The sequence below is a fragment of the Paroedura picta genome, chromosome 1 (genome assembly GCF_049243985.1).
Source record: "Paroedura picta isolate Pp20150507F chromosome 1, Ppicta_v3.0, whole genome shotgun sequence".
In the NCBI taxonomy this organism is placed as follows: Eukaryota; Metazoa; Chordata; class Lepidosauria; order Squamata; family Gekkonidae; genus Paroedura; species Paroedura picta.
Window position 1 is genome coordinate 1,912,884 of NC_135369.1, and position 26,253 is coordinate 1,939,136.

Genomic DNA, 26,253 nt, shown 5'->3' on the forward strand with positions numbered 1-26,253 from the left:
GCAGTGTGGGACAGCTCTGTGGCTTTGGGGGAAAGGGAGGGGTCCCACCGGTTTGGGGGCTGTCCCCGCAGCATGCCTAGGGATGTGAGATTTAGCCTCTAGAGTCCTCTTGGCAAGGGGTTTGGTAGTCTGAGCCTCTGCCCTTCTAGGTCAAGAATGGTGGCTTCTGATCTGGTGAGCTCGGCTTGATTTCCCCTGGGTGGCCTTGGGCTAGTCACAGTCTTGTTAGACCTGTTCTCACGTCAGTTCTCTCAGAACTCTCTCTGCCTCCCTACCTCACAGGGTGTCTGTTTGGGGAGAGGAAGAGAAGGTGATTGTAAGCCGCTTTGAGGCTCTTTCTTTGAGGTAGAGGAAAGTGGGGGGGGGAGTCCCGCATAAAGCTCTCTTTAACTGCCTCCCGAAGACGGAAAGTGAGGGGCCCACCAGCCCCTGAAAAGGCCCTGTCCTGTCTGCTCACAGGACAAACTGCTTTGGTTTGTGAAACAGTCAGGAGGGCCTCTCCCGAGGATTTTAATTTTTGGGCAGGAATGTATGGGACAATGTCTGGGACCTTGGTTCCCCTGGCTATTTGCATTTTACGGACTGACCAACAAGATGGAGGGTGCTCCATGTCCCAGGCCGCCCAGTAGCCCTACTGCTGAGCAAAAGAGTGAACCTGCAAGGCCTCTCCAGACAAAGCATAACGCTGTGTCAAGAGTGAACCTGATCTCAGCTGGCCCACGAAAACGCAGATCTCCCTGCTGCCCAGAGGAGAAAGAGCAGCCCCCCCCCGTCTCCCTCACAGCCAGGCCAGTGCTGCCTCCCCGGTCTCCTCACGGCTGTTTGCGTCTTTTATTTTGCGTGTTAATCCCCTGCCGAGTGGCTACGACTGCAGGGCCAGGGCCTCAAACCCTGACTTGGTTGTTTGTTTGACAGGAGTTCTACGGAGATTTCATTGCTGTGAATCCGCACGTGTTTTCCCTCAACATCTTGGGCTCTTGCCAGGTACGGGGAAGGGGAGGGCACGGGGCTGCCTTCAGCGCCTGTTTCCTGGGGCACGAGAGCTCCTTGGTGTGGCTGGCTGGAAGGGGAAGGGGCTTTTGTCGTCTGCAGCTTCTACGTTTGCCAAAGGTTGATTGATGCTTGGAGACCCTCGGGAGGGAACGCTGGCTGCTTGGGGAGCATTTGGTCCAGGACGAAGAGGGAGCTGGTGGCCTTTTCCAGCATCCTCTCTGCTCGTCACACTGTCCCGTAGCCAAGAAAGTACAACTGGGGTGGAGCTAGGTGGGTGAAAGGGTGGGGCTTATGCAGATGTGGGTTGACTCTGTTTAGCTTACTCTATAACAATCATTTTATTTTTAACCCACCCTCCTGAAACTGTCAGTGTGGGTAACAGCAGTAAAAGCCACATACAGATTTTATAAACCTAAAACAATGACGATATACAAATGTCCCCCTCTAAAATTCCTAGTCTGGGGAGTCCTCTAAGAGGGAGCCCATCTTCTGACTTCCCCTCCTCCTCTGAGTGGTGAGGCCAGGGGTTTCGGTGGATGTCGCAGTGGGCCCCGACCATAAGCCTGGTGGAACGGGTTTAGGGCCCGCGTGGCCCTGGTCTCTCCGGGAAGCTCATTCAACCAGGCTGGGGCCAGGGCTGAAAAGGCCAGCTTCACCTCCTCTGGGCCGGTGACCCCAAGCAGATGTTGACCCGTAGATCGTGAGGCTCTTGGGGGATTACAAGGGCCAGGGGTCAGAATATCTGGTCTCATTCAGATACAGTTGTGGGGTGGAAGTTCTCTCCCTCCTGCCCTAGATTCTGGGCTTGCTTGGGGCAGGTTTAACACCGACTGCACACCTGGGTTCTAGCCTGGCCTGTTCTCTCCTCCCAGGAAAGGTCTTGAGGGCACCGTCCCGTTGAGGGCAAATCTGCCCTCTTCCACTTTGTAGGAGGGCCCAGCCCTTTGGCTCGACTCACGGGAATCCTGTGACAAAATGAAACTGGGAGTCTAGGGGTGGCCAAACTGGGGCTCTCCAGATGCCCATGGACTACAATTCCCATGAGCCCCTGCCAGCACATGCAATTTCCAGGTAAAGGTCAAGGGCCAGTTACAGAAGTCAATCCTGGAGGAGACCATTGCATGGATCACCGTGGCCAGGTGTTCAGAGGACAGGTAGTAACCCTGCCGGGCAAAGATGGAGAACTGCAAAGTGTGCGTTTGTGACCTGTGCCACCTCAGTGAGGCGTGAGGGGTCGCTCCCAGATTCTTGGCACAGGCTGCGATGTGGAGTTGCTCTCCAGGCAGCTCAGCAGTTGCGCTCCCCGGCCTGCCCCCTCCTTCCCAGCCTGAGAGACGGAGGCTCTCCTGAATCTCCTCCGGACCTGTGGTCGGGTGGCCTTGCAGGAAAGGGCTGCTTGGGGGGGGGGCTGGTGGTTTGTAACCGTCTCTCCCCTCCAGTCTCGTGTGCTTCTGTCTTCCTAGGGTCACAGCTGGGATCCGGCCCAGTTGTCCAGGGCCACCCAAGGCCTGACTGCCCTGCTGCTGTCTCTGAAGAAATGCCCCATGATCCGATACCAGCTCTCCTCCGACGCGGCCAAGAGGCTGGGGGAATGTGTCAAGGTGGGGCTCCGATGAGCGGGCTCTTCCGTTTCAGGAGGAGTCATGTCGATGGGGGCACATTTCCCACGCCCAGAGCTCGTGCACGCCCATCCTGTAAGGTGGGCCGGCTGGGTTCCTCTTCCCAACACGGTGGCTGAGGGACATGCGGCTGCAGGAGGACTCTGGCTGAAGCGAGATTTTGACAGGGGCCTCCGTGCCTCAGAATGTGGCTTCTTTGCTGCCCTCCCTCCCTCCCTTCTGAGGCCATCGGTTCCTTGGCAGGATGACATCCGCCTGGCCCTGGCTGGGATCTGGACACGGAGAGTGAGGCTGAGAGAGCGCTCTGGCCCATTCTGCTGATTCCTCCTTTGGGAGGGATAGGAATAAGCTGGCCCTGGCCCTGTTCCGGAAGGAAGGCCTTTTGGGCCCAGGGAGGTCCCTTAGACCAAAGGTTCCCTGGAAAGACGGGTCAGACCCCAGATGCCCAGATGTGATGTTTATGGGAAGTCAGTTGAACTGAACCTGCGCCAGCCTCCCCTCTTAAGAGCAGTGGACGGCTTTCACCAATCCCAGGCAAATCTCCATCTCTGGTGTCAGAAACGTGTCCGAGGGTCATCTCAGCCCCTCAAGGACCAGAGTCTGACCTTCTCCAGCAAGTAGGGGGGCTGGGTCCAGAAGACGGGTGGTCCCTTGTCCAGGGGGGATTCCGTCTGGCAGGCTGGTCCGATGTGGAGTGGAAGTGAACGGCTTGAGGGGGGTCTGACAGCCTTCCCGGAGCTTCAAAGGTGTTTCGAAGGTGGGCGGGGCCCAGTGGGCCTTTGGTGCTGCTGATTGGCCACTGGAGAGTTGGCTGCCTGTGCAGAATCCTGCCGCACCAGGGCCTTCCCTGGGGGACTGAGGGGCAGCGGTGGCTACTGCTTCCTGCCTGGCTCCACCTTTTCCGGTTGCCATTCTGTTGCCGGGCCCCCACCGCCCCGTGTCAGAATGCTGAAGGGGCCTGCAGGGTTGGGATTAATTTAATTTATTAATTTATTAATTTCTTGGGTTTATACACCGCCATTCCCCACAGGGCTCACTATCTTAATGTAGCCCCCGGCCGTCCATCTGGCCTTCGTAAGGCTTCCCGCTTCCGGCCTTCTGTCCCAGGGCCGTGGAGGGCAGAGCACATTTTCCACGTGACGCCAAACTGCTGACAAGGCAAAATCCTCCTTCCTTCCTTCCTTCCTTCCCCAAACAGCAAATGATCACAAAAGAGTACGAGCTCTTTGACTTCCGGCGCACTGAAGTCCCTCCGCTGCTGCTGCTCCTGGACCGTTCGGATGACGCCATCACTCCGCTTCTGAACCAGGCCGGTGTCCCTCCCACCCTCGGGCCCGGAGGGAGGGAGGGAGGCTTTGGGGGCACTGCCACGGGGGGAGGGGGGAGGGGGTGCTTATGATTGGGACAGCACCTGCCTCCCCCTTGAGCCTTCACAGAATCAGCCTCTCCGTCCGATGGCTATCCGGCCTCTGCTTAAAAACCTCCAAAGATGAACAGGTCCTGAACCGTGGACCTGTTGAACTGTTATGAATTAGACTGTTACCTTCAGTTATGGTTGCTATTGTTATGGCTATTATGGTTACAGTCCATTCATATATTATGTTACGAAGAAACAAAGTTCCATGTAGTGTTTATGTTCCGTGTGAACCACCCTGAGCCTGGAGGGAGGGAGGGAGGGAGGGAGGGAGGGAGGGGGGTATGCAAATATCATGACAGGCCGCTTCTCTCCCTTCCTGCCTCGCAGTGGACGTACCAGGCCATGGTCCATGAGCTGCTGGGGATTAACAACAACCGGATCGATCTCTCGCGCGTCCCAGGCATAAGCAAAGATCTTCGGGAAGTGGTTTTGTCTGCCGAAAACGATGAGTTTTACGCCAACGTGAGTACACAGGAGGCCATTAAGAGATCCAGGGTTTGGAGTTCAAGTTTGTTTGTTTGTTTGTTTATTTGGATTTTTATACCATCTATTCTTTACGGCTCTGGGCAGTTTACGTGGAACACTGCATAACGTTACATGGAACATTATAACACTCCATAACAGTGGTCCGCAATCTTCCTAAGGCTACAGACCGGGGGGGGGGGGGATCTGGCGGCCATGCATGCACGGCATGCACGGCCACAGGATCACCCCCCCCCCACGGGAAGTTTCTCACTACGGGGGGGTGGGCAGGGAAAGGGAGCCGCGGCCCGGTGGTTGTGGACCGCTGCTCTATAACATTATACAATTTTCAACAGAACAACACAATCTATCAGTAATATTTACAACACAACATGAATAACAATGGTGGGGAGAACAATTTGTTCAGTCATGAAAGGGTGTCTGGGGGGGGGGACCAGCAGGTGGTCCAAGTCAGTCGGCCTCAAGCGAGAGCCTGGCGGAGGAGCTCCCTTTGCAGGCCCTGCGGAACTTGGGGAGTTAAACCCAATACTGTGGGAAATTGCCCCTGCCAGCCTCAGCGAGGGCCACAAAATCCACTTCCACCAGATGAGAGGAACATCTTAAGGTAAAGGTCAAGGTCTCCCCTCCTGTGCAAGCACCGAGTCATGTCTGACCCTTTGTGGTGACACCCTCTAGCGTTTTCATGGCAGACTCAATACGGGGTGGTTTGCCAGTCATTACATAACTTCCCCAGTCATTACCATTTACCCCCCAGCAAGCTGGGTCCTCATTTTACTGACCTCGGAAGGAGGGAAGGCTGAGTCGACCTTGAGCCAGCTGCTGGGATTGAACTCCCAGCCTCATGGGCAGACAGCTTCAGACAGCATTTCTGCCGCTTACCACTCTGCGCCTCAAAAGGAACATCTTATCGGTGTTCAAATCTTAATCCCCTCCCCAATACTCTTTTTTCAAACTTGGCTCTGGGGATTTCATATTTCCTGATAAGACTTGAATTGGCATTTCTTTTCCAATTCCATCGCCTGCTTCTGTCCATTCTGAACTCCAGCTGTGTGTGTGTGTGTTGAGCATAGGATGCAGTGTGCAGAAGAATGCGGCCTAGCTCAGAGATCTCCAGCAGGGCACCCACGGGTGCTGTTCCTGGCACCCACCAAGGGTTTAGAAAGTGTGGGGTGCCCATTAGGGATTTTGCCCGGATGCCTGGTGGGAAAGCAAATGACTGTAACCTTCTCATGGATCGTACAGCTATTATGAACTGACTCTCGTTCTGCCCGTTGGCTTGACTGTTTCCGACCCTTGGTTCTTCTCAAGAGAGCAGCGTGTTCCTCCCCGGAATGCAGCTTCCCCAAGAGTTGGAGGAGGGAATGTTTTGAGCAGGGTCAGGCCGGTCTTCTCTTTTGAGCCAAGGCCAGAAGGCATGAGGACGGCATTGCAAAGGGTGCACCTTGGGGGCTGGGACTGAGGCCGGGCTAAGACCCGTATCCCTGTCAGAGGTTCCTGGAAGGCTGGCGTGAGGGCTGTAGGGGGTTCCCGGGAGGTGGAGTGGAGAGGTAGAGATCCCACGCTATTGGCTCATCTTGCAAGGGGCATCATCTCTCCCAGCCTCCAAGGAAAGGGTATTGAACACTATGTGATCCTATTGTTCCCTGTGCAGATTTGGGAACTCTTCTGTGTCTATAAAAAAGGATTTTCTTTCAGTGTGATTAACATGGGGGGGGGGGCTAAAGAACCCTAATTAGGCCGCTTGGCTATCAGCCACATCTGCTTGGCTACTGGAAATTTGAGTAGCTGTGCCAGTGTTTGTTTGTATGTTTGTTTATTCATTCATTTATTTATTTATTGACAACCGTAGTTTTGATAGCAGCTGCCACCACAGCGCAAGGACTGTCCCTGCGTGACCGAGAGTAAACTGTGGCAGCCATTTTGTGGCTATGCCAGAATTGCGAAGGTGCCTGCAAGCTCAGAAAGGCCGAGGGACCCAACCGAACGGTTGCTGTGCCTTCAAGCCATCGCCAGGTCCCTGCTCTTGTCCTTCGTAGCGGCTTCTGAAGTCTGTGGGGGTTTTGTGGCCGTGGCCTCGCTCCAGGATGTCCCGGCCATAGGAGGCCGTTGTGGCATCTCACAGAACGTTTCCTGACTGGTTTGCGGATCAGTTGTCCTCTTCAGACATTCCCCTTTCCCCTTCGTAGAACATGTACCTGAACTTTGCGGAAATTGGCAGCAACATCAAGAACCTCATGGAGGACTTCCAGCGGAGGAAGCCCAAGGAGCAGCAGCGGCTGGAATCTATTGCAGACATGAAGGTAGCGTGGGGGAAGAGGCGGGTGCTTGAGATGCTCACTCCAGGCTGGGAAACGCCTGGGGATTTGGGGCTGCGGATGTAACTCCACAGAGCAGACCCTCTAAAGCAGCCATGGGCCTCAGGGAGGCTGGTTGTCATAATCCAGGAGACATCCAGGTCCCACCTGGAGTATGGCAACCAAGCTGGTGCATTCAGCCCAAGGGCCTGTAGGCACAGAAAAGTGCAGTTTGTTTATTTATTAATTTATTATTATTTGGATTTATGTGACCGCTGCTCTCAGCTAACTGGTTTGTGGTGGTTTACAGGTATGTGAAATACTGATCCAAACCATAAAATAACAATCCCCCCCCATTAAAATATCTCTAAAACTATAATATTACAGATGGCGGTAATAATTAACAACCAAACTCATTCCCCACCCAGGGAATCAATGGGCTGGTCTAAAATCACACAGATCTCAAAGAACGGAGATGACATCAGAAGGGGTGGATCACCTCACAGCTCGGGCGCAGCCTAAGGGGAGGGGGGGACCCGATCTTAGCCCTGGGATCACCGCCTGGCCTCAACGAAATGCCTGTGGAAGAGCCCATCAGAGAGCTCCACCAGGGCCTGCAGCTCTTCCGGGAGCTCCTTCCACCAGGCAGGGGCCAGGACAGAAAAGGCCCTGGCCCTGGTTGAGGCCAGGCATGCTCCTCAGGGTCCCGGGACAGTCAGCAGCTTCCTACCCACACGGCGAAGTGCCCTGCGGGGGGCATAAGGAGGTAAGCGGTCCCTCACGTATGTAGGGCCCAAGCCACGTATAACCTTGAAGGTTAAAACCAAAACCTTGAGCTTAATCCGGAAACGGAAAGGGAGCCATCTTCCCCTTTTGCCTAGAATTACGGTGGCTCCACCTCTGACAGTGGCAGGAAAGGCAAAATTCTGTGTTGGGGATTTTTAAGAAATGCACGGAGAATAAAGTGGCCAATATTGTAACCTCCCTGCACAGTTGGATGGGGTGGCCTCCTTTGGAGTCCTGTGCGCGGTTCTGGTCCCTGATCTCCAAAGGGACACGGCAGTTCAGAAAAGAGACGGCTAAAGGGGGGCAAGAGAGAAGTTTATAAAGCGATGCCTGGGGTGGAGCAAGTTGACAAAGAGAATTCCCCCCCCCTTCCAAAAGACATCCAAGGAAGCGGATGGGCAGCAGGGCCAGAATGGACAAAATGAACTACTCCTTTATACAAGGAACAATTAAATTGTGGCATTCACTATCCATGGAGGGAGCTATTGTAATCAAAACTGATAGGTTGAAGAGGGAATTAGATTCATGGGGGAAAGGTCCTTCAAGGGCTGGTGACTGAAGAGAATCTCCACATTCAGGGGCAGTTTACCCCTGAATCTCAGAGCCAGAAGGCAACATTAGGGGGAGACCTCAGCCTCTCTGCCCTCAGCAGGGCTCTTCTGAGGGTCTTCTCAGGGGAAGGCCTCGGCCTTTCTGCCCTGTGGCTGGCCCTGCAGAGGGACTGGCTGGCCCCTGGGTGAGACGGGAGGCTGGACTGGAGGGACCCTCCCTGGCCTGACCCAGCAGGGCTCTTCTGAGGGTCTTCTCAGGGGAAGGCCTCGGCCTCCCTGCCCTGTGGCTGGCCCTGCAGAGGAACTGGCTGGCCCCTGGGTGAGAGGGGAGGCTGGACTGGAGGGGCCCTCCCTGGCCTGACCCAGCAGGGCTCTTCTGAGGGTCTTCTCAGGGGAAGGCCTCGGCCTCTCTGCCCTGTGGCTGGCCCTGCAGAGGAACTGGCTGGCCCCTGGGGGAGACGGGAGGCTGGACTGGAGGGACCCTCCCTGGCCTGACCCAGCAGGGCTCTTCTGATGTTCCTATGAAGGCCTCAGACTCTCTCTGGCTTGTTGTTGGCCTTTTGTAATAACTGGTGAGACACTAGGCTGGACTCGATAGACCATTGGTCTGATCCAGCAGGGCTTTCCTGATGTTCTCACAGTCCTCAGCTTCCTTTCACAATCTTTGGACCCCTCCTTCTCCCTTCTCTATTTCAGGCCTTTGTGGAGAACTACCCGCAGTTCAAGAAGATGTCTGGCACCGTCTCGAAGCACGTCACAGTGGTGGGGGAGCTGTCCAGGCTGGTCAGCGAGAGGAACCTCCTGGAGGTGTCTGAGGTTGAACAGGAGCTGGCTTGCCAGAACGATCACTCCAGTGCTCTGCAGGTAGCCGCCCGTGCACACAAAGCCATTGTGGTGCATAGCACGCTGTGCCGCAGAAGTTCATATGCTGGTGATGGCAGCAGATGGTCCCGCCTAAGGGTGCCTCTGCAAAAAGGGATTGTCTGTTAGAGATGACTTGGAGCCCATCGGTCTGAGGCTGCTTTGTGGTTTGCTTGTTGGAATCCTAGAATCATAGAGTTGGAAGGGGCCTCCTGGGCCCTCTAGTCTAGTGGTCCCACACCTTTTTCAGGCTGGGGACCGGCGTCAGAATGGAGGGCGATTGCGCATGCGCGGCACTTTCGCGGTTTTGGCCGCTCATGCTGCATGCGCGGCCCTGCTTCCCTCTCCCCCCCCCCCCCCGACAGTAAGAAGCTTGCCGGGCCGCAGCCCGGTGGTTGGGGACCACCACTCTAGTCCAACCCCCTGCCCTATGCAGGGCTCACTCACAACCCTATCGCTCTTCCACTGTAACCTGCCACCTGCTTGAACCTTAGACTCTTCTATAAGAAGAAGAAGAATTGGTTCTTATATGCTGCTTTTCTCTACCCGAAAGAGACTTAGAGCCGCCAGCAGCCTGCTTGCTTTGATGGGCCGAGGCAGCCTCACGGTTCACGTGGTGGGAAATGAGGGGCCAACGGGACCAGGGGCCGGTGCCGTCTTGTCAAAACGTTGTTGCAGTTGGAGAACCGGATCAGTGCTGCGGTCAGACAGGCAGTGGATGGGCAGGCATCTCCTTTGAGGCTTTGAACATCATGGAATCCTAGAGTGGGAAGGGACCTCCAGGGTCATCTAGTCCAACCCCCTGCACTGTGCAGGACACTCCCAACCCTCTCGCTCCTCCACTGTCACCTGCCACCCCCTTGAGCCTTCCCAGAATCAGCCTCTCCTTCAGATGGCTCTCCAGCCTCTGCTTAAAAACCTCCAAAGATTGAGAACCCACCACCTCCCGAGGAAGCCTGAAGATTCTTCATGTCTTTGTTTTTAAGCCTGCCCATTCACCTAGCTGTGACCAGTGAAGCCCTAGTAATTTTCTTCCTTCCTGTGTTACGATGTTGCCACTGTGGTCCATGCCCTGGTAACATCTGCTTTAGATTACTGTTCAGAAGCTCCCGTTGGGCCCGAAGGCTGCGGTCAGAGTGAGGCTGGAGGAGGACCGGATCAGTGCAGCCTTGCTCTGTCTACGCAGGCTCCCAGTTGACTGCCCAGCTCTATTCAGGGTCCTGGGATTGACCTTTAAAGCCCGATCTGGCCTGGGACCAGTACACCTCATGGATCGCCTTCTCCAAGACGAATCAACCTGCATGCTCCTCTCAGCCCAGCCACGGAAAAGCCCTGCCCTGTAGCTTCTGGAAGTGGGGCCGGGCAGGGCAGGGCAGGGCAGGGCAACGGTCTGAAGCTGACCTCTGTGGTTGAGCAGCTTCATGTCAGAGAGAGGGGCCTTCAGCTGCCAGGGCCCCTGGCTGTTTAGGGCGACGGTGCCTGAAAATTAATGTCCAACTTGCATGAGCCTTTGAAATCTTCCTAGGGATAGTTCTTATGTCCAGTGTCCAGGTGTCCACAAGCTGGCCTGCTGCTGAAACCTCTGGGTAATCTTGAAAGGCAGACCTTTATGGCTTGGATGTCCCGTGTGCATGGAGGCCTGTGGCCACATCTCAGGAGCCCGCCATTCGCCTCTTGAGCAGCGTCTTGCCTGGTACACTTTGGTCTCTGTCCAGCTCCCCTTCAGAGCCTCCCGCTAGGTCTAGCAAGAGAGCACAGGGACCATGGGTCAGCAAAAGCTCACCCTGTGTCTAGGGTCAGGTACAACTAAGCCACCGCTTCTGAGATATGGCCACCCCTGGCTGCCTGCAGATCCCCAGTCAGGACGGGGGGCTACCTGGACAAGCCCCCAGGCTTCCATTTCCCACAACTTCTCTTGGAATGGGTCCAGCTTCTTAGATTTATGGCTTGGGATTTAAACATCCCCCTCACCTTATCATTTTTTAATATGTGGAATTTAATTGTGGGGACAGGTGACATTGCAAGGAATTCAGGGCGCCAGCGTGGTGGTGTGGTTAAAAATGGCAGCTTCTAATTTGGAGAGCCGAGTTTTTCCCTGCTTCTCCACATGCAGCCTGCTGGGTGACCTTGGGCTTGTCACAGCCCTGATAGTGCAGTTCGAACAGAGCAGTGATATCAGGGCTCTCTCAGCCCCACCTACCTGACAGGGTGTCTGCGGTGGGGAGAGGAAAGGGAAGGTGATTGGAAGCTGCTTTGAGACTCCTTCGGGTAGGGAAAAGCGGCATCTAAGAACCAACTCTTCTTCTTCTTCAGTAATCTCAGGGCCCTCTCAGCCTCCCTCCCTCACAGGGTGTCTGTTGTGGGGAGAGGAAAGGGAAGGCGAACGTAAGCCACTTTGAGACTCCTTCGGGTAGAGAAAAGCAGCATCTAAGAACCAACTCTTCTTCTTCTTCGGTAATCTCAGCCTCACCCACCGCACAGGGTGTCTGTTGTGGGGAGAGGAAAGGGAAGGCGAATGTAAGCCGCTTTGAGCCTCCTTCGGGTAGGGAAAAGTGGCACATAAGAACCAACTCTTCTTCTTCAGTAATCTCAGGGCTCTCTCAGCCTCCCCTCCCTCACAGGGTGTCTGTTGTGGGGAGAGGAAAGGGAAGGCGACTGTAAGCCGCTTTGAGACTCCTTCGGGTAGAGAAAAGCGGCATACAAGAACCAACTCTTCTTCTTCTTCAATAATCTCAGGGCTCTTTCAGCCTCACCCACCTCACAGGGTGTCTGTTGTGGGGAGAGGAAGGGAAGACGATTGGAAGCTGCTTTGAGCCTCCTTCGGGTAGAGAAAAGCGGCATATAAGAACCAACTCTTCTTCTTCTTCAGTAATCTCAGGGCTCTCTCAGCCTCCCCTCCCTCACAGGGTGTCTGTTGTGGGGAGAGGAAAGGGAAGGCGACTGGAAGCCACTTTAAGACTCCTTCGGGTAGAGAAAAGCGGCATATAAGAACCAACTCTTTTTCTTCTTCTTCTTCAGTAATCTCAGGGCTCTCTCAGCCTCCCCTCCCTCACAGGGTGTCTGTTGTGGGGAGAGGAAAGGGAAGGCGACTGTAAGCCGCTTTGAGACTCCTTCGGGTAGAGAAAAGCGGCATACAAGAACCAACTCTTCTTCTTCTTCAATAATCTCAGGGCTCTCTCAGCCTCACCCACCTCACAGAGTGTCTGTTGTGGGGAGAGGAAGGGAAGACGATTGGAAGCCGCTTTGAGCCTCCTTCGGGTAGGGAAAAGTGGCACATAAGAACCAACTCTTCTTCTTCAGTAATCTCAGGGCTCTCTCAGCCTCCCCTCCCTCACAGGGTGTCTGTTGTGGGGAGAGGAAAGGGAAGGCGACTGTAAGCCGCTTTGAGACTCCTTCGGGTAGAGAAAAGCGGCATACAAGAACCAACTCTTCTTCTTCTTCAGTAATCTTAGGGCTCTCTCAGCGTCACCCACCTCACAGGGTGTCTGTAGTGGGGAGAGGAAAGGGAAGGCGATTGGAAGCCGCTTTGAGCCTCCTTCGGGTAGAGAAAAGTGGCATATAAGAACCAACTCTTCTTCTTCTTCAATAATCTCAGGGCTCTCTCAACCTCCCCTCCCTCACTGGGTGTCTGTAGTGGGGAGAGGAAAGGGAAGGCGATTGTAAGCCGCTTTGAGACTCCTTTGGGTAGAGAAAAGCGGCATACAAGAACCAACTCTTCTTCTTCTTCAATAATCTCAGGGCTCTCTCAGCCTCACCCACCTCACAGAGTGTCTGTTGTGGGGAGAGGAAAGGGAAGGCAACTGTAAGCCGCTTTGAGACTCCTTTGGGTAGAGAAAGGCAGCATATAAGAACCAACTCTTCTTCTTCTTCTTCTTCAGTAATCTTAGGGCTCTCTCAGCGTCACCCACCTCACAGGGTGTCTGTAGTGGGGAGAGGAAAGGGAAGGCGATTGGAAGCCGCTTTGAGCCTCCTTTGGGTAGAGAAAATCAGCATATAAGAACCAACTCTTCTTCTTCTTCTTCTTCAGTAATCTTAGGGCTCTCTCAGCCTCACCCACCTCACAGGGTGTCTGTAGTGGGGAGAGGAAAGGGAAGGCGATTGGAAGCCGCTTTGAGCCTCCTTTGGGTAGAGAAAATCAGCATATAAGAACCAACTCTTCTTCTTCTTCTTCTTCAGTAATCTTAGGGCTCTCTCAGCCTCACCCACCTCACAGGGTGTCTGTAGTGGGGAGAGGAAAGGGAAGGCGAATGGAAGCCGCTTTGAGCCTCCTTCGGGTAGAGAAAAGCGGCATCTAAGAACCAACTCTTCTTCTTCAGTAAGATGTGTGAATTGTGGGCATTTGATTGTCATGTTGTGAACTGCAGGCTCCAGGGTCTTTGTGGGAAATGTTCCCATCTGGTCCCAAATGCTTCTCGTTTGTGGATTTCATAGAGAAGCTGAGCATGAAATGAAGGCTCTCTGGTGGGAGAACTTGTTGGAAATCCTTCCCCAGGAACCCTCCGTGTGTCGAAAGAGTGCCGGTCGAACTTCTATTCATGGTTCCCAGACGTCAGACAGTGGCCCCGGCTGGGGGCCCCAGAGGCCTCGGGATGAATCGTGGCTCTCTGCTGGGAACAATGCCGCCCATTTAAGGGGACGCTTGGGGTGGGGTGGGGTGGGGGTCACTGGAGTGCTGTAGGAGGGGCAGGGAGCTGAAATCTGGGAAGAGACAGAAGGTTTGTGTCTCGCCTTCCTGACCAGTGGACCCCCCCCTGTCCCTCCCCCTTCCCCTCCGGCTGTAGTTTTGGAAAACAAGAGGCAAAGGGGCTCTGTGGGGCCCTCTCTGGGAGATGACGGCTCGGAGGCCCCTCAGCAAAGGTCCCCATGTCACCTGGGCGGTCCTGGCCCAGCAGCAAGGAGCCAAGAGGCGTGCCCCAAGGACTGATGTCCCCGGTTCTCAGGGATCCTTAAAAAGTGCTCCATGCATCATTTCATGGTTCCTTTCCTGCTGAGAGAAATGTTGTGAAGGACCCAGAAAGCCCCTGGGCAGAGTGGATGGCCCAGAGGCGGGTGGGCTCAGCAGCTCTGCTTGAGGGGTAGCAACTTCTCTCTGTCTCCCCCCCCCCCTGCAGAACGTGCGGCGGCTCTTGCAGAACCCCAAGGTGTCCGAGCTGGATGCCACCCGGCTGGTGATGCTCTACGCCCTTCACTACGAGAGGCACAGCAGCAGCAGCCTGCCCGCCCTCCTGGCCGACCTGAAGGGCAGGGGCGTGTCCGAGAGGCACCGCAAGGTACGAGGGCTCAGGCGAGGGGCACTGCCGCAGCTGGGGCTCTCGTTTTGCTGTGCGCTTGGGCCCGTGAGGTTGTACCTCTTATGGGATATGCCTCCTGTATGCGGAAGGATCTCTTTTAGGTCCCTGGGCCTCTACGTCTCCCTCAGCTCTGGCTGACCCCCATGAGGGTGGTCTAGAAATCTATTAATTAATTAATTAATATATATTTTAATGGACTATTATTATTATTACTATTACTATTACTATTATTATTATTATTATTATTATTAATTGAATTTCTAGCCCGCCACTCCCACAAAGGCTCGTGGTGGGTAGCAACATAAAATCCGCAATAAAAGTACCCCTAAAAGTTAAAAACCCAAACTATAAGATACACAACAATCCATACCTAAAAAGATAACCATGAATACACAGCGGCGAAAAGAACAACCAATCCCATTGAATATTAAGCCCCAGGGGCGGACAGAGGGGTTGTTGATCTTTAATCTTTAATCTGCCTACAGTAACCCGGGAGGGGGGTCTAGATCTTCTTCAGTGCGCCGGCCTCAACCATAAGCCTGGCGGGAGAGCTTCGCCTTGCAGGCCCTGCGGAATGCTGAAAGCTCCCACAGGGACCATAGCTTTTCCGGGAGCTCCTTCCACCAGGCTGGGGCCAGGACCGAAAAGGCCAGGCGCACTTCCCGTGGGCCGGGTATGACCAACAAATTTGTACCCACAGAGGGTAAAGCACTGTGGGGGGCAGCTGGATCAAGAGGGGCGGGCAGGAGCTGGCCACCTCGTTAGCAGGCCCACAGTCAGCAGGCCGGGAGACTTTTGTTAGCAGGCCTGGCCCAGCAGGCTGGGAGTCCCTTGTTAACAGGCCTGGCATAGCAGGCCCTCCACCACAACCCTTTGCCCAGGGGCCTCTCCCCTTACCTGCTGCTGGCTGCAGGCACTGAGGTGCGTCTGTGAGCAAAGCTGGCTGCATCCTGATTGGCCCTGCCCCTGCAGCTCCCGCCCTCCATCCCTAGACTCTAGCCTCTGATTGGCCCTATTCCAACTTGGACAGCAGGACACGTTCCACCCCCCAGGCTCTTTCACAAATATATAGAGGAAGCATGGATGGATTGTAGTTAAAACTTGCATTGGCATATTGATTGTTACATTCTCCTTCTATATCCTTTCCTATTATCGCTTAATAACAATTCTTTAGATTCTAATATAAACTTGACAAGCTATATTCTGTCTTACCTCATACATCATATAACTGCCAATTTTAAGATACTGCATAAAACACTAATAGAAATTTTAAAAAAGGTTCTAGCTAACAAAGAAGTCCTTATTAGGCATTACTTATTAGGTGTTACAGAAGTTGCATATGACCAAGAACGTACAAATGCGTTTAATAGACTAGCGTGGCCTTTTCAAAGTGGCACCGGGGAGGTAGAGTCATGTTTGACACTGAGCTTGTTTGTCACATTCCCTTTCTGGGTACAGCTTGTGTCCCCTCAAGTGCCGGCTCAGATTTATTTGTTTAATTCTTTTGCTAAAGCCGCTGCTGCTTTCCCTGCTGCCATTGTAGCTCTGCTGCTGTTTGTTTTAATTTAGTTTAGGTTTGTGGGAGGAGCGGGGCAGAAACCGTTTCAGTGTGAATACCTACCTGAGGGCTTTAACGAGTGCGACTCCAATGACTCCTCCTCACGTGCTTTTCCGGCGCTCACGATTGTCTCCTCTCTCGGAACAGCTGGTGTCCGCGGTCATAGACTACGGCGGGAAGCGGGTTCGGGCGAGCGACCTCTTCAGTCCCAAGGACGCCGTCGCTATCACCAAGCAGTTCCTCAAAGGGCTGAAGGTGCGGCTGCCTGTTGGCGGGAGGACATCTGCCTGCTGGGCCCCATTTGCTGCCCTTGCCGTGCCAGTGGTGGTACCCGGGGGAGGGAACTGCGAGGAGCAGGAACAAATCCACAGGATGCTTGCATCTCGTTAGTCACTTACTAGAAGCGGGAAATCCACTCCTCTGGGTCTGCCCGGAGTTGGTGGGCAGGAGGAAAGGCCCTGGCCAAGGGGTGGGGGGTGGGGGAACAGATGGAGAGGCCTGGCATGTTGGCCCGGGCTGCTCTCCCTTCCTCACTGAGCCATGAAGCTCTCCAGGGAACTTTGGGGCAACCAGCCTTTGTCAGCGTCACCCACTCTGCCGGGCTGCTGGGAAGGGAGAAGGGGAACTCTGAGCAGCTTCAGGAAAAAGCCAGACTAAAATGAGCGGCCTTGGAGTGCTTGGAGTGCCTGGCATAAGAGGCAGCGTGGCCTAATGCTTGCCTTGTAAATACAGACATACGGAACTATTCTGTGCTTGCTCGATCTTCGCCCACCAGTCAAGGAGATCTGATGCATCTGACCATTTACGTGGGGATGGGTGGAGAGAGAGACCAATATTGTGGTCGGCACAGTAAAGGGGTACACCACCTCCCAAAGCAGAGAGCCATGGCTCAGTGGCAGAGCACCTGCAAGCGGAAGGGCCCTGACATCTCCCGTTAAGAGTATCAGCAGGTGATGGAAAGTCTTTTCTCTGCCTGAGACCCAGGAGAGCCCCTGCCCATTCTGTGTAGGCAGCAGTGACCCTGCGGGACCCAGGGGCCTGATTCAGCCAAGGCACCCGGACCCCAGCGGCCCGACTCCATCTAAGACAGCTTCACACTCACAGGGGCCCATGACCTCATGCACCGGTTGGACTTGTGTGTGTGTGTGTGCGCGCACGTGCCCGTGTGTTCACTCCAGCTCAGCTGCTAAACCTAGAACCGTCTTCCTCCTGTGTTTCTGTCCCCTGTCGCACAGGGAGTGGAGAACGTGTACACGCAGCACCAGCCCCTGTTGCATGAGACCCTCGATCAGCTCATCAAGGGCAAGCTGAAGGACAGCCAGTACCCCTACCTGGGGCCCAGCACCCTTCGGGACAGGTAGGAATCAGACCCGGCTCTCCAAATTAGAGTCCTGATTGGTTGATTGGAGTGCAGCAAATTTCTCAGAGCTCTGTACAGGCCCAGCCATCCCCTGGTGCTTCTTTCGCCCCCTTTCCTCACGGGGACAGGGGGCTCTCAGTCTCCTTTCTCCCCCTTGGGTGGTCACTTGTAGTCTTGTTCCAGTGCTGAGAGTGAGCCCTGAAATTCAGCCCCCAGCCGCTGGAGGGGGGAGTCTGTCCGTGGGAGTCTTCCGGCCCTGCAGGGGGAAGCTGTTGTAGTAGTCAGGCCTCTGCTGCCACCTTTCTTCACCAAAGGGGAAACCCAAGGGTGTGTACATATTCCGAATTTTAAACTCACTCGAGGCAGGTCCCCCCCCCCCCTGTGCCAGGGTGGGGTGTTGTTTTGTTCACGTTTGCTGCCCGGTAAGCTCCTGTAATGCGCTGATACTAAATGCGTGCAAGGAAAAGAGGCAATGGGTGGGGAGCTTGCAGCCCGCGTCAGAAATCCCACCCTCCCCTTGAACTCTGCCGGCTCCCGTAAGATTTCCAGGGAGGATTATTGCAGTACTTGGTTCACGGCTGTTTACCATTTCAAATCCAGCTTAAAGCTCTGGCCGCTGGACTCCTGTCCTATTCAGCTGCAACCGAGTCCGAACAGTGGTCATAAAAACTGCAGTTCCCATAATGATCTCCCTTTCAGCACCAAGCCTGCCTTTTGAGACTCTTGGAACTCTTCGGAGTTCAAGAAGGACAATAAATAGTGTAAAACCAGAGGCCCCTGATGTGAGGCCCGGGAAGCCCCTTTCCTGGCACCTGCTGAGTGTTTCTAGAAAGGGGATGGGGCCAGGTGGAACTTTTGCCCAGCAAGGATTCCGATTCCATTTGATTGGCTGGGCAGCTGCTGTCACACCCATACAGGACTGGAGGTGACCTGTGGCAACCATTTTGTGGCTGGCTCCACCTCCTGCAGCAGCCATTTTGTGGCCGAAGAAGAGTTGGTTCTTTTATGACACTTTTCTCCACCCAAAGGAGTTTCAAAGCGGCTTCCAGTCGCCTTCCCTTTCCTCTCCCCACAACAGACACCCTGTGAGGGAGGGGAGGCTGAGACAGCCCTGATATTACTGAGGAAAAAGAAGAGTTGGTTCTTATATGCCACTTTCCTCTACCCGAAGGAGTCTCAAAGCGGCTTCCAATCGCCTTCCCTTTCCTCTCCCCACAACAGACACCCTGTGAGGGAGGGGAGGCTTAGAGAGCCCTGAGATTATTGAAGAAGAAGAAGAGTTGGTTCTTAGATGCTGCTTTTCTCTCCCTGAAGGAGTCTCAAAGGGGCTTCCAGTCGCCTTTCCTTTCCTCTCCCCACAACAGACCCCCTGTGAGGGAGGGGAGGCTGAAAGAGCCCTGAGATGACTGCAGAAGAAAAAGAGTTGGTTCTTATATGCTGCTTTTCACTATCAGAAGGATTCTCAAAGGGGCTTACAGTCGCCTTCCCTTTCCTCTCCCCACAACAGACACCCTGTGAGGTGGGTGAGGCTGAGAGAGCCCTGAGATTACTGAAGAAGAAGAAGAAGAATTGGTTCTTATATGCCACTTTTCTCTACCCGAAGGAGGCTCAAAGCGGCTTCCAATCGCCTTCCCATTCCTCTCCCCACAACAGACACCCTGGGAGGGAGGGGAGGCTGAGAGAGCCCTGATATTACTGAAGAAGAAAAAGAGTTGGTTCTTATATGCCGCTTTTCCCTACCCGAAGGAGTCTCAAAGGGGCTTCCATTCACTTTCCCTTTCCTCTCCCCGCCACAGACACCCTGTGAGGGAGGGGAGGCTGAGAGAGCCCTGATACCACTGCAGAAGAAGAAGAAGAAGGAGAGTTGTTGTGGTCTCCTGGTTCTGGGAGGTTTCCTGCCTCTGCGCTGCCTTTCCCGCCCCCTCCAAAGCCCTGGGAAACGGGCAGACCTTGCAGTGCCTCGTGAAAATCCCCAGGGAAGGGATAGCCAGCAGATGGCAGCCCAGTGCCCTCCTCCGTCCGCAGAGGGAACCTGATGAGGTTGGGCTTCTCCAGGTTCTTTGGGGGGCAGCCTCTGCAGCTGACCCTGGGAGGTCCAAAGCAGGCAGGTCCTCCAGGCTGGTATTAAGCGTTGTCTGAATCCTGGCCACCCTCTCCCCCTCCCACTCCTATGCCTGAAAAGCGGCTCTTTCTTGGTTGCTCCCTCGAGGGTTGTGGAGGAGGCCCCGGAGGTGTTTGGAGCGAGTTGCTGTCTCTCTCCGCTTCCCTCCTCCCGCTGGCTGGCTCCACTGGTCCAAGAGAAAGGCTGTTTCTTCAAAACACATCTGCTCCTGCCTTGGCTGTCAGATTCCCGAGGATCCCATCCATCTGCGCCCGTCCCTCTGAGCATCTGTCTCGGCACGAAACACCCACACCGTCCCTTTGTGGAGGCTGTGCGTTTGTGTGTTTGGGAGTGTCGATTTGGATTACAACATGGTTGTGTCATGCGCTTATCCCAAAGTAACTAACCTTTGAAGTCCATATTGTGCTTTCTCCCCCTCCCTCCCATCTTACTATGCCCATAAGACAATTTGGACAAATTTGGAAGGCGGCTGGAGGATTATTCAGCAGGTAATAAAAGCAAAACTATGATTTTCCAGCTGGCGATGGCAAATAAAAGTTGATTCCCCTGTAAAACAATTTCTCAAACTTCCAAATCCTCAAAATGGACTCCTGGATATTTTCCTGCTTTCGGTATCTTCATCAGTGATGTAAGATCCTCTTTAACTTTTATCAATCAGTCCTCTTTAAATGTATATGAAGAGCATTTATACTTTGTGATGCTAATCCTTGTAGACCTCTGTATATTGGATACTATAGAACTATTTGGAGATTGCGCCGTGCACATTTCACCATAGGATTAAGTTTATACTCTTCTGATAGCTGTTCAAGATGGATAAGAATTCATCAAAAGAGGATTGATTGCTAAAAGTTAAAGAGTATCTTGTATCACTGACAAAGGTACCAAAAACGAGAAAATACCTAGCAGTTCATTTTGAAGATTGGAAGTTTGAGAAATTGTTTTACAGGGGAATAAACAGTTATTAAGAGCCTCTTGTGGCGCAGAGTGGTAAGGCAGCAGACATGCAGTCTGAAGCTCTGCCCATGAGGCTGGGAGTTCGATCCCAGCAGCCGGCTCAAGGTTGACTCAGCCTTCCATCCTTCCGAGGTCGGTAAAATGAGTACCCAGCTTGCTGGGGGGTAAACGGTAATGACTGGGGAAGGCACTGGCAAACCACCCCGTATTGAGTCTGCCATGAAAACGCTGGAGGGCGTCACCCCAAGGGTCAGACATGACCCGGTGCTTGCACAGGGGATACCTTTACCTTTAAACAGTTATTGGCCCATTGCCAGAAGGATTATTCAGGACTTCTCCCTGCCTGGTTGGTCACCATGAAGTTACTGTGAGTGCAGGATTCTTGGTGGGCCGTGGCTCAGGGGCAGAGCATCTGCTGGACATGCAGAAGGTCCCAGGTTTGATCCTCAGTGTCTCCAGGGGAGAGGACCAGGCAAGAGGTGTTGTGAAAGGCCACTTCCCCAGACCTTGGCAAGCCGTAGCCAGGCAGAGGAAACCGTCCTGACCTCAGCAGACCAACGAGGGGACTGGGCCCTGGCTAAGGGGTAGAGCGTCTGCTCGGCCCGTAGACGGGCTCAACCCCCAAGACCTCCAGCTGAAAGGGATCAGGCAGTAGGCGATGTGACGGGCCTCTACCCAAGGCCCTGGCGAGCCGTAACCAGGCAGAGCAGGCAGGCTTGGCATCCGTGGGTCAGTGGTGCAGAGGGGCTGGGACCCCGTGGCAGAGCCTCTGGGATTGTAATTTGTTTTTATTTTTGAGAATTTTACATATGAGATATATCTGTTATTTCCTTGTGTTACAAATAGTTCGGATACCCCCACCATTATAATGTTATTATCCAGATATGTTTCTCCCTGGTCTTGTTATACGGAGATTGTTCCAGGTCTAATCCTCTCTGATCAAGATGTTCTTCTTTTTATTCTTTTTCTTTGGGGAAGGTGGCTAACCAGTGGCAGAGCATCTACTTGACAGGCAGGAGGTCCCCGGTTCAGTCCCAGGCAGCATCTCCAGCTGAAAGGACCAGGCAGGAGGGGATGGGGAAGACCTTTCTCTGCCTGAGACCCTGGAGAGCCCTGGGGAGGGGCCAGAGCTCAGGGGCAGAGCCTCTGCTGGGCAGGCAGGAGGTCCCCGGTTCAATCCCAGGCAGCCTCTCCAGCTGAAAGGACCAGGCAGGAGGGGATGGGGAAGACCTTTCTCTGCCTGAGACCCTGGAGAGCCCTGGGGAGGGGCCAGAGCTCAGGGGCAGAGCCTCTGCTGGGCAGGCAGGAGGTCCCCGGTTCAATCCCAGGCAGCATCTCCAGCTGAAAGGACCAGGCAGGAGGGGATGGGGAAGAGCTTTCTCTGCCTGAGACCCTGGAGAGCCCTGGGGAGGGGCCAGAGCTCAGGGGCAGAGCCTCTGCTGGGCAGGCAGGAGGTCCCCGGTTCAATCCCAGGCAGCATCTCCAGCAGAAAGGACCAGGCAGGAGGGGATGGGGAAGACCTTTCTCTGCCTGAGACCCTGGAGAGCCCTGGGGAGGGGCCAGAGCTGAGGGGCAGAGCCTCTGCTGGGCAGGCAGGAGGTCCCCGGTTCAATCCCAGGCAGCATCTCCAGCAGAAAGGACCAGGCAGGAAGGGATGGGGAAGACCTTTCTCTGCCTGAGACCCTGGAGAGCCCTGGGGAGGGGCCAGAGCTCAGGGGCAGTGCCTCTGCTTGGCAGGCAGGAGGTCCCGGGTTCAATCCCAGGCAGCATCTCCAGTTGAAAGGACCAGGCAGGAGGGGATGGGGAAGACCTTTCTCTGCCTGAGACCCTGGAGAGCCCTGGGGAGGGGCCAGAGCTCAGGGGCAGAGCCTCTGCTGGGCAGGCAGGAGGTCCCCGGTTCAATCGCAGGCAGCATCTCCAGCTGAAAGGACCGGGCAGGAGGGGATGGGGAAGACCTTTCTCTGCCTGAGACCCTGCAGAGCCCTGGGGAGGGGACAGAGCTCAGGGGCGGAGCCTCTGCTGGGCAGGCAGGAGGTCCCCGGTTCAATCCCAGGCAGCATCTCCAGTTGAAAGGACCAGGCAGGAGGGGAATGGGAAGACCTTTCTCTGCCTGAGACCCTGGAGAGCCCTGGGGAGGGGCCAGAGCTCAGGGGCAGAGCCTCTGCTGGGCAGGCAGGAGGTCCCCGGTTCAATCCCAGGCAGCATCTCCAGCTGAAAGGACCAGGCAGGAGGGGAGGGGGAAGACCTTTCTCTGCCTGAGACCCTGGAGAGCCCTGGGGAGGGGCCAGAGCTCAGGGGCAGAGCCTCTGCTGGGCAGGCAGGAGGGCCCCAGTTCAGTTCCAGGCAGCTTGTCCAGCTGAAAGGACCAGGCAGGAGGGGAGGGGGAAGACCTTTCTCTGCCTGAGACCCTGGAGAGCCCTGGGGAGGGGCCAGAGCTCAGGGGCAGAGCCTCTGCTTGGCAGGCAGGAGGTCCCCGGTCCAACCCAGGCAGCATCTCCAGCATCTGGTAGTGGGTGGCGTGAAAGACCTCCTTCTAAGACCCTGAGAGCGGCTGCCAGTCTGAGCAGACAGGACTTCCCCTGAGAGACTGAGGGTCTGACGCAGCCAAAGGCAGCTTCACTGAGTAATGGAGGGGTGTGTGTGTGTGTGATCAAACCCTTTTCCTTGGGGAAGGGGCATGCCTGGTGCATCTCTTCCACCAGCACAAGCACCCCCAAGCATGCCAGGCGAGTGAGTCCTGGTTTACTGGGGCCAGGGCCCGATCCCTCCTTGAGCATTTGCACAACAGAGCAGTTATCTCCTTTCCTCCCCCTGCCCACCCCCGAGTGCTGCGTGACTAACGCTGTCTCTGGTGCCCCCACCCTGCCTGCTGTGCTAGTGAACCATTCAGACCTGCCCAGTGTGACTCTCTGCAGTAGCTAAATATATCCAGCTTAATCCTGGGCTGCTCTGCTGGAAGATCTTACATTTTGTTCCCAGCAGGGTGGGCTTTATCCCTGCTGGGAGAGCCCTGTGTACTTCTGACAGGCACTGTGCCTCTGGCTATTCTGAAATGCCTGGCTGCTTCAACTGGACGCATTCCTGTTCTAGAAAACCTTCCTTCCTGTCCCACCCCTCTTTTCCTTGCTAGGTAAAGGTAAAGGTATCCCCTGTGCAAGCACCGAGTCATGTCTGACCCTTGGGGTGACGCCCTCTAGCGTTTTCATGGCAGACTCAATACGGGGTGGTTTGCCAGTGCCTTCCCCAGTCATTACCGTTTACCCCCCAGCAAGCAAGCTGGGTACTCATTTTACCCACCTCGGAAGGATGGAAGGCTGAGTCAACCTTGAGCTGGCTGCTGGGATTGAACTCCCAGCCGCATGGGCAGACAGCTTCAGAGAGCATGTCAGCTGCCTTACCCCTCTGCGCCACAAGAGGCTCTTTTCCTTGCTAACCCCCTGCAAACTGCACCTCCCAGCACAGGCTGAGTCCTGTTTCCTGGCACAGTCTTGAGCGGAGGAATCTGTTTTGGTTGAAAGCCCTGGTCCATTTTTACCTGGCATCGGGGCAGTGTTAACAGCTGCGGTGGAGCTTTGCAACCAGAGAGGAGGTGCAGGCTGGGGAGGAAAGGCCTGCAGGGGAAGAGCGTCAGGCAGGCAGGACGTGGGCCAGGTGTCCTTGGTGTCAAGCAGTGCAGCTGCCTGTCTGCAGCCAGGGCTCCAGAATGCCAGGGGCTTGCGGCTGGTGCAGGAAAGTGCCATCAAGTCACAGCTGACTTACAGTGACCCTGCAGCGTTTCCAAGGGGAGAGAGAGGCTCTGCCCAGCAGCCCTGGACCTCCCGGCTGGTTCCCCGTCCAAGCACTTGTCAGGGCCAGCCTTGCTTCGCTCCTGCGATCTGACAAGGACCGGCCAGATGGGGGGCCCCGTGAGTCTGTCCATGGCAGCAGAAGGGAGCCAGAGACCAGAGCACTTTAGGGACAGGGGAGGAGCTTTCATAGAATCATAGAATCATAGAGTTGGAAGGGGCCATGCAGGCCATCTAGTCCAACCCCCTGCTCAACGCAGGATCAGCCCTAAGCATCCTAAAGCGTCCAAGAAAAGTGTGCATCCAACCTTTGCTTGAAGACTGCCAGTGAGGGGGAGCTCACCACCTCCTGAGGCAGCCTATTCCACTGCTGAACTACTCTGACTGAGAAAAACTTTTTCCTGATAACTAGCCTATATCGTTGTACTTGAAGTTTAAACCCATTACTGCGTGTCCTCTCCTCTGCAGCCAGCAGAAACAGCATCCTGCCCTCCTCCAAGTGACAACCTTTCAAATACTTAAAGAGGGCTATCATGTCCCCTCTCAACCTCCTTTTCTCCAGGCTGAACATTCCCAAGGCCCTCAACCTATCTTCATAGGGCTTGGTCCCTTGGCCCCAGATCATCTTCGTCGCTCTCCTCTGTACCCTTTGTACCCTTTCCTTGGTCTCTGTTCCCTTCTTCAGGCAGATTGAGATGGGGGGGGGGGCTGTGAGTCTGACTGCAGCAGGAGAAAAGACCCAGAGTCCAGGAGCACCTTCCAAGCTAACAACATGGGTGGCAGGGGAGGAGCTTTCGGGAGTCACAGCTCAAGGTGCTCCTGCACGCTGGCTCTTTTCTCCTACTCCAAGGGAGCCCTGCTCCAAGACTCAAACATTACCTAACCGCTTCCCTCCCAAAAGCAGCCATTTGTGCAGAAGATTTAGCTTGAAAAATCCCTTCTTGCCGCCATCCTGACCTGGTTTTCAGCAACAAAGCTGCCCCTTAAGTCACCCCTCATCTTCCAACAGCGGGAATGGGCTGTTCCCTCCAGAACACGTCGGCTGGCTCCTTCTCCGCTGCTTGGCCACACAATCCAGGCATTCGTTAAAAAAAACAACATTGTTATTGCAAGTGAGGCTGTTTAACACCGGGATGGCTGGCCCTCTGCCCGGCGGTGCATCTGTGTCTGTGTCTCTTTTGTGTTCCTTTGCAGCAGGAGGCCCGGGCTGGGCTCTCACAGGTTCTGCAAGGCCCATTCAGGCATTTTGGGGTCCTTCCCTTTCCCTTTCAGCCCCTCTAAACAGCCGTTCCCTGTTGTTGTTCTCAGGCCACAAGACATCATTGTGTTTATGATTGGCGGGGCAACGTATGAAGAATCCCTGGCTGTTTATAACCTGAATCGCTCCACGCCAGGGGTCCGGATTGTGCTGGGCGGTACCTTCATCCACAACACGAAAAGGTAACTCGGCCTTCGGGTTTTTACCCTCCGTTTCGAAAGGGTGCTGTGAATTCCATCAAGGCAAATTGAGGACTGGAAATGCGCCTCCATCCTAAATGCGCCTTGCTTTAGGATGCTTATCCTGCGTTGAGCAGGGGGTTGGACTAGATGGCCTGTGTGGCCCCTTCCAACTCTATGATTCTGTGATTCTATGATTCATCCAGTGATTGTTTAGCAGGCAGAATTCTTTGCCACAGGAAGTGGTGGTGGCCACAAACATACACCGCTTCAAGAGGGGGTTGGGTCAGCATAAGGAGCAGCAGGCCGTGAGTGGCTTTGAGCCACGAGGTATAGGGAGAAGACGGTCTGAGGTGGTGAAGTTGTGTCTTCTTGGTACTGGGGGAGCCACCGTGGGAGAGCTTCTGGAGTTCAGGCCCTGCTGGAGGACCTCCGGAGGGGCCCTGAGTTGAGGCCACTGTGTGACACCAAGAGTTGGCCTGGAAGGGCCACTGGCCTGATCCAATATGGCTTCCCTTATGTTCTGGGGCCTTGATGCTCTGTCTCCTTAGATGTTTGGGGGGGCCAGAGTGGGAGAGCTTCTGAAATTCTGGCCCCCTTGATAGACCTCTTGATGGCCCCTGGGCTCTAGCCACTTTGTGACGCAGAATTTTGAACTGGATGGGCCTCTGGCCTGATCCAACATGGCTTCTCTTGTGTTCTTATGAATCGATACCTTCTCTGACAGCAGTGCAAGTCTGTG

General features: G+C 54.8%; 1 protein-coding gene across 1 annotated transcript in view; it reads left to right on the forward strand.

Moving 5' to 3' along the window:
- VPS45 (vacuolar protein sorting 45 homolog) overlaps positions 1–26,253 on the forward strand; it is a 47,853-nt gene that overhangs the window by 8,879 nt on the left and 12,721 nt on the right. Inside the window, exons 5-14 of the mRNA XM_077319295.1 lie at positions 916–984; positions 2,457–2,594; positions 3,811–3,921; positions 4,357–4,491; positions 6,699–6,812; positions 8,840–9,007; positions 14,116–14,274; positions 16,001–16,108; positions 17,089–17,210; positions 25,383–25,514. Of these exons, the coding sequence (XP_077175410.1) occupies positions 916–984; positions 2,457–2,594; positions 3,811–3,921; positions 4,357–4,491; positions 6,699–6,812; positions 8,840–9,007; positions 14,116–14,274; positions 16,001–16,108; positions 17,089–17,210; positions 25,383–25,514 (1,256 nt within the window). The remainder of the gene's footprint in view (positions 1–915; positions 985–2,456; positions 2,595–3,810; positions 3,922–4,356; positions 4,492–6,698; positions 6,813–8,839; positions 9,008–14,115; positions 14,275–16,000; positions 16,109–17,088; positions 17,211–25,382; positions 25,515–26,253) is intronic.